The sequence below is a fragment of the Zea mays genome, chromosome 7 (genome assembly GCF_902167145.1).
Source record: "Zea mays cultivar B73 chromosome 7, Zm-B73-REFERENCE-NAM-5.0, whole genome shotgun sequence".
Taxonomy (NCBI): Eukaryota; Viridiplantae; Streptophyta; class Magnoliopsida; order Poales; family Poaceae; genus Zea; species Zea mays.
In genome coordinates this window covers 91,010,206-91,020,616 of record NC_050102.1, presented here as the reverse complement: position 1 = coordinate 91,020,616, position 10,411 = coordinate 91,010,206, and the positions used below count along the sequence as shown (strand labels likewise).

At 43.5% G+C, this 10,411-nt stretch overlaps 2 protein-coding genes across 4 annotated transcripts; one reads left to right on the top strand and one right to left on the bottom strand.

The window, feature by feature from the left end:
* Positions 1 to 848: 848 nt before the first annotated feature.
* On the top strand, positions 849 to 5,368 carry LOC100272859 (uncharacterized). The gene is made up of 8 exons (NM_001147312.2): positions 849 to 1,293; positions 1,723 to 1,857; positions 1,993 to 2,181; positions 2,359 to 2,420; positions 2,734 to 2,891; positions 2,968 to 3,116; positions 4,367 to 4,510; positions 5,066 to 5,368. The coding sequence occupies exons 1-8, from the start codon at positions 907 to 909 to the stop codon at positions 5,246 to 5,248; spliced, it is 1,407 nt and encodes a 468-aa protein (NP_001140784.2). The 5' UTR covers positions 849 to 906; the 3' UTR covers positions 5,249 to 5,368.
* A 72-nt stretch (positions 5,369 to 5,440) lies between these two features.
* Positions 5,441 to 10,007, bottom strand: LOC103632560 (pentatricopeptide repeat-containing protein). 3 transcript variants are annotated; one of them, XM_020540959.1, is made up of 4 exons: positions 7,918 to 10,007; positions 7,633 to 7,687; positions 6,806 to 6,994; positions 5,441 to 5,737 (listed from the first exon to the last, which is right to left on the bottom strand). In XM_020540959.1, the coding sequence occupies exon 1, from the start codon at positions 9,879 to 9,881 to the stop codon at positions 8,208 to 8,210; it is 1,674 nt and encodes a 557-aa protein (XP_020396548.1). In that variant the 5' UTR covers positions 9,882 to 10,007; the 3' UTR covers positions 5,441 to 5,737; positions 6,806 to 6,994; positions 7,633 to 7,687; positions 7,918 to 8,207. The 3 variants fall into 3 exon arrangements, with proteins under 3 accessions (XP_020396548.1, XP_020396547.1, XP_008652547.1); XM_020540958.1 differs by having other exon boundaries at positions 6,806 to 6,991; XM_008654325.2 differs by lacking the exon at positions 6,806 to 6,994.
* Positions 10,008 to 10,411: the final 404 nt, after the last annotated feature.

Here is a 10,411-nt window from a genome sequence, read left to right as displayed (position 1 = left end):
CCCTCACTCCCGTTTTATGCTGAGTCCGCCCCTGGTACAAAGCCGAGACCGCAGGTCTAATGACCAAGCAGCAAGCAACGAAAGTGATTGAAGAAGCTTCAGCACCGATCCTTTCGCTTGCGCACCCACGCTCGCTGCTCCAGCTCCTGCTCCATGCCTGCACCTGGTGCCTGGTGGGCAAGTTGCATAGCTACTGCAGTGACAGCAACGACCCGAACCCTGTTGCTGCCGACGAGTGCTCCAACCTGTAGGACACGGGGCCATCATGGCTGGCCCCGGGTCCAGGCGGCTCAAGGTGATGCTCAGGAGGTCAGGAAGATGTTGTCGCCGAGAAATTTCAGTAGGGTGAACGGTTTTCTAAAAAAACATCGAGATCCACATGACATATAGGATCTATTTCTAGGATGTATGGTTAAACCACAATCCATTTAGATCTACGAAAGACCCTAACAATAAATAGAACTTTTAAAACACAATACTTTAAAAGTTTATAGTCTAAGAGAGTGTTTGAATGCACTATAACTAATAGTTTGTTGGCTAAAAATTATTAGTAAAATTAGCTAACTAACAAATAGCTACCTAACTATTAACTAATTTATAAAAAAATTAGTTAGGTTTTTTAAATGTCTCAATTAATTTTAATCACTAACTAAACATCCCCTAAGATACACGACCAGAAACGTATTTTACTCGTTTCCAATTCCACATCCGTTTCCAATACTTCGAGACTTCGCATCCAAATAAGGCTTTAACCGCAAACCCGATATTCAGCCAAGGGTGTGTGTGTAAAAACCCACACGCGTATGTCGTCTTGCCTTCCTCGTCGAATCGCGCGCATCTCCGCTCCACAACCTTCTTAATTTTCTGAAGCTTGGGCGGGATCTCGGCTCGCCTCCGTCCATCTCTATGGCGCCACGGGGCCACCACCTGGCGGAGGTGGCCCTCCTCGCCTCTGCTTCGGCGGACCTCGCAGCCGCAGGCGCCGGCGAGAGGGAGGGGTGGTTGGACGACCCCGCCATCCTCCCCTCGCTCGGGCCCCGCGCGCGATCTCTCGCCGTGGCCAGCGCGGCGCACTCCGTGCTCGTGATCGTCGCGGTGGCGGGAGGTGGAGGCGGCGGGGTCACGGTGGAGCCTGCGCTGGGGCCCGACGAGGGCCGAATCTCCGCCGTTGAGTGGGTCCCGTTCGCCGGGGAGGACGATGCAGAGGGGGAGGAGGGGGTGTCCGTGGTGATCGGCACGGACGCTGGGTGGCTACTGTTCTACTCGCTCGCAGGCGATCTATTGCACAAGCAGGTCGTTCGTAAGATCCTATCCATCTGGATCTCCGTAGATACAGCGTTCTGAGAATTATTTCTCATTATTGGTGCTATTTGTCATAATTCTCATAATTTTTAAGAATATCAGGCTGTTTTTTGCCCGGTTTTGCTATATCATGCTCGAGTGAGAAAAGCTCAAAAACTTGTTCACATGACAAAATACTTTTAGTAGGATCACGTAAGTTCCAAATATAATCTTCAAATGTGTGAGTTCTAGCAGTACAGTCCGAATGTAGTTTCAGTATAAGGTGGTTGTTTTAAATAGAAGATGTTCTGCTTAGATGCCTTCTACTTTTATGGACTATGCTGTCTATCTCTAAGCGTTAGCAAATATGCATATTTGTTTTTGTTACTTCATGCCTTCATGGTAAATGGTAATAGTGCAGTCCTTGAATTGTTATTTCAGAGTATATATCCTGCAAAGATACTGAAACTCAACTTTCGTGAGAGGAAGGAGAACGCTTGGGAAGATTCAGGCTCAGATGAACTTTCTGTAGTGTTTCCTGGTGTTATCGCGCGCTTTGATGGTGCTGACCTTCAGGTTTGTGTGAAACCATCACTCTCTAGTCTCTATTATCTCTATATAAGAAACAGAGAATTTGTGCTCAGACGCCAGTGATGATCAGGCTTTCTGTGCATGTTCAAGGATAAGAACTGAATTCTTGGTTGCTCACAGAACGTTCTTAAAAAAGCATTTCAAGATGTAAAATCACGCCTGTGGAAAGATAAGTTTGAAGAGCAAGATGCTGAGGATGAGGAAACTTTTGGACGAATACCCTTTCAGATTTGGAATGTAAACAAGTTCAGTTCATGCGCTGATGCTGCAATTGTTGGTCTGATGCCACCTCCCTTGTTAGAACTTCAGGTGACTTACTGACTATCATTCTTCTATTGTTGGTAGATATAACTGTTGCATAAACTTATTATTATGCCTTTGCCATTTGGTTTTATCATATCCTGATTCTCTTAAAAGCTACCTTTAGTGGAAGTTTTCTGAAGCCACGATTATATTGAATTCAGCTGCTTTTATATTGCTGGGCAGTCAAGTCAGCGCCACTACTGTGCCATCACAGTTGGAGAGGATGCTGTAGTTTCAGCATATAGGTGAGTTTCACTACCTGCAATGGGTTTTGCATTTCTGACATCCATTATGAGTTCTATGGTTATGGTGTGTCCAAGACAGAATAGTGCCTGTATTATTCATGTGCAAATGTACTTTGTGTATTATGTTTCCCACTTTAAATTATGTTGCAAGTTTGCAACAGAAAACTAGCTATGATATTGATAGTTTCCATTCAAATTTGAATTGCAATCAGTTCATACTATTGTTTCTCTAGAAGTTGGCATTGGGAAGTTAGCAGATAATGTTGCCATATTGTTAGTTTTACACATCTTCTAACTTCTTGTTATTCTGTAGGTTATCAGAAGATAGAACCAGGTCAATTGTTGGAGCAATTTTGTCAAGAGGTGTAGCTGCAACATTTTCGACAATATCATCTTTGTCCAAAATACTATGGCGGAGTGAGCCGTCACCACCTAAAAAGTCACGGCCAAAGCCCCAATCCTTTGCAAAAAGTAATGGATGTAGTTAAGATTCAGTATTATTAAAAAATATACCAAAATTTATTCCTGACTGTTACATAAACTGCAGCATCACCCCTCACCTGCTTGAAAGACTCCCCAAGGAAAGGAGAACGGCTTACACTCTCTCCGAGTGGTACGCTGGCTGCTATAACTGATTCACTTGGGCGGATACTACTGCTGGACACCCATGCGCTTGTGGCTGTACGGTTATGGAAGGTAATCTCCTGAGTTAAATCTTATTTTATTATTAATAATTAATCTAAAAGAAATAATGAACCACTGAGCAATATATAACTTTTAACAATTAGAATACAGTGTTTTAGTGTGGTTTTTAGTTTAGTGTCTTTTGGATTAGTTTCTTGTATTTATGTTTCATCTGTCAACTAGTGAAATTTGAACTTAACCCAACAAAACATATATGAGAAAAAGAAAAAGGCAAAGTTGGGGATAGTAAAATGAGCTTATCCCTTCTCGAATAGTGTAAAGAACTTGTCTGACACGCTGGGATCAATTTTTTTTTGGATTGCTGAGCGGTACTATCCTATAATAGTTGTAAATCATGGTAGGATCAAGTAAATGCACATAGAGAATATTGTGTACAAATGCTATTCTCACATCTGATACACTATGATTTGCAATGGATATTGTGAGAGTAGCAAACCATGGTAATCATATACAGTTCTGATCATCATGGTTCTTAAGGCGGTAAGGCGAGATAAGGCGCCGGACCACCGCCTAGACGCCTAGGCGACGCCTAAGGCGAGCAAGGCGACGCCTTATCAACCTGAGAATCAGCAAAACAGCCCCATGGAGGAGGAAGAAAAAGAAAAAAAGAAAAAGGAAAAAGGAGAAGGAAGGGGTAGGAGGCCCAGCCCACCAGCCAGCCCATATAATCCTTCCTCTGGCAACCCTAGGTTGCCTCTCTCCCCCACCATTCAGCTGCCGCTGCCCCCCGATTGAGCCACCGCCGCCTCAGATTCGCCACCGCCGCCGATGATTTGGACGCTGCCGCCAACGATTCAGCCTCCGCCGCCCTGGATTTGGCCTCAGCCGCTCCCGATTCGGCGCTGCCACCCCGAAACAGCGCCGCCCCTTTCCCTTCCCCTCTGCCCTATGCCCTCTTGCTGCTTCTTACCTAGGCGACGGGGACGCCTTGGATCTTTTGGGCTACTGTTGCAACCAATCTTTAAGTGGACTATCTGATTTCAATTTGTGTCGATAAATAAATTGTGTTATCAAATCCCTCCAAAAGGACCCAGGTGTAGCCAAGGACTGTCTGATGGTTTAATCCACCTTCATTTTTGCCGTGTGCCTAAATGGTTGGAGTCCATTGCTTAGCTCCAGAGCACAGTACAAGTCATTTGCACCAGAACCTTGATAATGCAGAGTGTTCCCTTTTGCGTATCTCCAAACCAGTCTAGGATTGCCATTTATTTTTCTATTATTTACTGTAACATTTTCTGTAGGGCTATCGTGATGCTTCATGTCTATTTGTGGAAATGCTTCTGAACAAAGACAAGGCTTCGTCAGGGTCGATGCACATAGAGTATACGAAGAGTGACTATTGTTTGTGTTTAGCAATCCATGCCCCGCGAAAAGGCATAATAGAGGTAAGTATCACTGCTGAATCACATTGTGTGGGTGTTTTTTTGGTTAGTCTTTAGCCACTTAGAAGAACATGGAATACATTACATATTTTCTTCTGAGGCCACGTTTGGATCCTTGTTTGGATCTTTGGACTTGAATTCCAATCTAATAATCATAATTTAGGCAAAGGTCAATTAAGGTAATATGATTTTATACGGAATAATTTGTGTACCACTGTATGGGGGAGATATATTGTGCTATATTTATACTGTAGGGGAGTGAGTCAAAGATCGTATTATAAATTGTAGAGTATAAATATAGCCTGAAGATATATAAAATTATTTTTCATCCCTACACTCTGAATTTGAGATAGACTTATATTTGAACTTTAGAACGTGGTGGAATATTAAATTCCAAGCTAAATAGTCTACTCTATTAAGTAGATTCTAATTTCACCAAAATGAAGGGATCCAAACGACTCTCGGGGTAAAAAAAACAAGCCATATATGAAGACAGTTAAAATAGTTAATTTACTCTCTGGTTGATGCTTATGATATTTTGGCCTCATGTGTCTTCAGGTTTGGAAGATGCGCACCGGGTCACGCCTCCTAACCATCCCATGCCCCAAAGGAAGCAGGATCTTACAACCCTCAGCGAGGCTCTCTACGTCGTCGTTCTCACCTTCGTATTCCCCGCTGGAGGTTTACCTGTTCAATGGAGACTCTGGGCAATTGTCAGTTTTGAATAGGCACATCGGATGAATCATTTGTTCCTTTGTTGTGTTATTAAATTGTTACTGCCAAGTGTTGTAGAGAATTACTTGTTTCAGTGTTTACAGTTTTGTTAATCAAGAAAAAAAAGTGCGTGGGTCAGGATTGAACAAACAGAGATGAAATTGGGCGGATGGATAAACCAGAAGCAGACATGAATGCGGGAGGGGAGTGGCAAAAAAAAAAAAGGAGAGTAATCTTGGCAATAGATACAGGTTTCCTTTTACCTCTCTTATTTCCAGCCCGTGGAAACTACCAAAATATACCCTACCCCTTATGGCCTCATCTCTTTATTACCATGAATGGGAACACAACTGAAGACCTACCAGAGTCTGGAGACTTTCTCACGTTCGTCTCTCCCTCGCTTGGCCTTGAGCATCGCCGGGGGAAGATGTAGGCGACCGGAACAGGGGAATCCCTCCTGGGTAAGGTTGCTGTCAGCAGTCCCTGATCCTTCTCTTTAGAATGTGTTTTGTACAGCTGTGAGTTTTGAAACAAAGCTGATGTGATCTGTCTGCTATGAAAAAGTTGTTGAGTGTTGTAAAAGAGCTAAAAATTATTTGGTTCAAACGGCTGAGTGAATTGTCTATAAATAAATTGTATATCGTTTATATACAATTTTGTTCAACTATCTCTTAATTAATGTATCGAATAAAAACCAAATTCACATTTGTATTCATGATATTTCTACAAATAAACTAGACTCCACTTGCTATATATATCTTTTATTCAAAAAATTATTTTACTTAATTTATTCTATAGCTTAATTATTTTTAATCCTATTTTATTTTCTATTTGTTGTATCTCTTTGTTGATATATTAATTTAATAAATCAATTTCATAATTTTATCTTTAAAGTTTTTTATTTAAAATATATTTACACTTCATTTATTATAACACTTAAATTACTTTTAATCCCATTTTAATTTCTCTTTGTCGTATCTCTTTACTAATGTATCGAATTTGGATAATGCACTAGGCTGCTTTTTTAAAGGTAGTAGAAAAATATATATTTGAACATGGGCGACCGGGACAGCCTGATGGGTCGCTTGTTCTTTGACTTATTTGCACAAGGAACATAATCTTGTAATATGTAAGCTTTTGTATGGATGCTTTTGTAATATGTAGCCAAGGAACATAATCTTGTTTGGCACTCTAGTAATGCTTATTTGCCTCGATGATGCATGTATGAGCCTGTATGGATGCTATGAACTGGATGGTTTGTAAACAGTTTTGTTGCATCCACTGCTCATTGCACATACTGTTATTACCAATGTTTATTATACTGTTTCTGGACTAACGGTAATTTTTCATTGTTAAAAATGTTGCACATAGTTTACACTTGCGTCATTTTCATTTCAAAATTGATCATCTCATTCATTTTGCACAAAACTGAGACATCTGTTCACAATATTGATTCATTGTGTTGCTCTAGTTTATTCCTATGCACAAATAGGCTCCTTGACAACAGAATTCACAGTTTTCTTTACATGAGAAAGCACACAGTTCAAAGTTCAAACAGAGAGAAAATTGGGATTTTGCCATTACCAAACTTAGGTTCTGCTTGTTTACCATCCCGCACAATTGGGATTCGCCCAATTGCCATTATCGAACTGGTGTCACACGCTAGAATGCTATTTTGTACCTTTTCTCTCCAAATTAATCATTTTCGAATCTTCCACAAAAAAATCATTCTAGCATCTGCTGCCTTTTAACGACAACAGCAATGCCCATCTGCTGCATCAATGAAGTTGCTTAGGACAAAGCATTCTAAGGGATACCCTAATATAAGCTGCATATTATAAAACATACAAAGTGAAAAGCAGTGGAAGTCTGAATTGCACATTTTGATATTGTAGACTTATCAGTTGTTGCATTGCATGACATACCCAGCATGAAAGTCAGTTGAAATCTGAATTGTAGATCCAGATATTGTAGAGTACTTTTTTTCAAAAGGAAGGATATTTCAAACTATTGGTTCTCGTATTGCATATGACTAATTCCTGTAATGCCATCAAAATTTATTTTCATCCCTTGTGTGCCATGGAGTGGCATATAGGGATTTTTTGTGTGTGTATGACATGTGGTCTGAACTGCATTACTGTTTAAATTGAAATGAAAAACAAGACAGCATATACAGGGTTAAAACTTGACTACAAGATTTGCTTAAGTTCAGGAACTGGCAGCAAGCCTAGACTTCCCAACAATAGAACCCTAGTTGAGTACTATGTTTGAATCACATCAATTTACACCTAAAGAGTAAAGAGGAACAAAGCATGCACTAGAAGCACACCAGCAGGTAGATTTCAATCATAAAAATTCACCACTAAGAAACCTTTACAATTTTGGAAACATATCAAGTTCAAAGTACTTACATGGCAGTGCAGCTTATCAGTAAGTCCACCATGCCTGGGCGCTCTCCCCAGAATCCTGAAAAGTACACACAGAAATCAGGATGGCTTCTGAGAATGAAACATCTTTCCGACAGGTGATATCAAACATAAAGCACCCTAAATGCTGCTTGAAACCAATCCACTAACAAAAAACCCTCCAACTTGTACACAAAAACAAAGATTTCGCTCTCTTTTAAAAGTTATATACCAGCAATGTACATGAAAACTGAAATGTCAATAAACTGTGTACAGGCATGGCTAACTTACTTCAATTGCACAAACTATCAGCCACCATAAGGTATTCACATGGAAGCATCTACCTAATGTGCCGAGCAAACAGAACACATAAACTCTGCTGGAGATCTTGTGGAACAACTAATTAGGCTCCCTCTTATAGTTGACCGTGCAGTTGGGTCACTGCGCGTGGGCCCTGTCGCACGCGGAGCCCACGCGGCAGTGGCCCATGCAGTACTGCAGGGGATCCCGATCCAGCGAAAGCATCACAGAATTCTGTTGAATGAAATACCATCTTCAGCAACATGGCGAGGTTCATTTGATCATACAAGGCTCATCCCCACATCTTTCTCCACTACCTTCTCCTTCATCACCTTCCTTACTTTTTCGACATCATCCCATCTTCCTTCCGTGGCATAAATGTTTGACAGAAGCACGTAGGAGCTGAACTCTGTTGGCTTCATTTCGATCAGTTTAGTTCCAATAAACTCTCCAAGTTTGGAGCTGTCCTGAGTTCGAGAGGCTGATATTAGTGCACCCCATAATGCAGGTGACACCTTTGCCTGCAAATTATTGATGAGATTCTCTGAGTCTCTGAGCAGTCCAGCACGACCAAGGAGGTCCATCATACAGCCAAAGTGCTCAGCCTTGGGCTCAATATTGTAGAACCTGACCATCCTATCAAAACACCACCAGCCTTCAAGCACCAAGCCTCCATGGGCACAGGAGCTCAAGATGCAGATGAATGTCGTCTCATTTGGCTGAGGCCCATTCTTCTCCATCTCCATGAACAACTCAAGGGCCTTCTCACTGTACCCATGCAATCCATAGCCGATGATCATTGAGTTCCAGGATGCAACACTCCTTTCGGTCATCAAATCAAATATCTCCTTTGCTGTCCCCATCACCCCACACTTGGCATACATTGTCATCATAGCAGTAAGAAGTAGTACGTCAGGAAGAAGTCTCTCCCAACTCTCATGAACCAAGTGATGCACCCACCTTCCCCTCTCAAGATCACCCAGGTGCCCACAGGCTGTCAAAACGCTGACAAATGTCTTCTCATTTGGTTTGCTTCCCCCCACAGCCATCATTGCATCAAACAGATTCAAACACTCATGCCAGTCCTTCACCTTTGCGTATAGCGCAAGAACAACATTCCATGACACCGTGCTCCTTCTTGGCATGCCATCAAAAACCATTCTTGTCATCTCAATGTCCCCAGTCTGGGCGTAGCCATCCAGCATCGAGTTCCAAGACACAACATCCCTCACAGGCATTACATCAAACAGCCTCTTGGCGCTCTCCATGTCCCCACGCTGAGCATACCCAGCAAGCATTGAGTTCCATGTGACCACGTCCCTCTCGGGCATTCCATCAAACAGCTCCCTGGCGTTGGCGATATCCCCCTCCGCCGCGTACCCAGATAACATTGAATTATACGTGACGAGATCCCGCTCCGGCATTTCGTCGAACAGGCGCCGCGCCGCCGGCAGGAGGCCCATGCGGAGAAAGGAGCGGAGGAGGGTGTTCCAGGTCACGGTGTCGGGGCGGGGGATGTCGGCGAGGAGGCGGCGCGCGGAGGCTGTGGAGCCGTGGGAGAGATAGAGCGAGAGGAGGGAGTTGGCCAGGCGGAGGTCAGAGGGGAGGTGGCCATAGGACAGACCGAGGGCATGTAGCGCGCAGGCGGCGGGGAGGGACTGGGCGTGGTGGTGCTTGGCGGAGGAGAGGAGCAGGAGCGTGAGGTGGTCGGGTGGGAGTAGGCGGAGGAGGGCCGGGAGGCGGCGGGCGGGGACGTGCGGGAGGAGGGAATTGAGTAGGCGGGAGGCGAGCACGGGGTGGGAGAAGGAGAGCCCGGAGGTGAGGACCACTGCCATGGATTGGAGGAGCAGGCGGCGCGGCGTGGTCGGCCCAGCGGCGTCGCGGAGACGAAGCAGCAGGGCGGTAGTCGCCCGCAGTGAGCGGCGGCGCCAGTGGCCCAGTGTCGGGGAAGGCATCGGAATTTGGCGGGAGTCGGATCCCTGTGGCTGTGCTATTGTGCTGATTGAACACTGGGCTCAAAAATGGGCGTGCTCATTTCGCGACAGCGGCAACGGAAATCGAAAATCGTGTCAATTTGTATCGTGGTGATCATGCTTCTGTTCACCGTTAGGCCATTCTCAGTGCTAGCCAATCTCATGGTAGTTTTATCATACTAGAAAAAATAGCGCCCTATCGGACGCTCTACAACCATTCACATATATCGAAAACAATATAATCATGATAGATGACAGTAATATTGCATCATCGTAGTGTGTTTTCCACAAACATGTCATCAAGATCTGTTGCGCATGAAATGCAATAAATATCGCACTACTGCAATACTACAATAGCCTAGAATAAACTTGAAGCTAGACGAATGAATCTTATAACTTGGAACTCATCTAATGTCATTTTAAAAACATATGTTTGTCCAACGATCTTCTCCCAATATGCTTCCAGGGTGACCCAAGATCGAGTAAATAGCAAGGTTTTGTACTGACTTAGA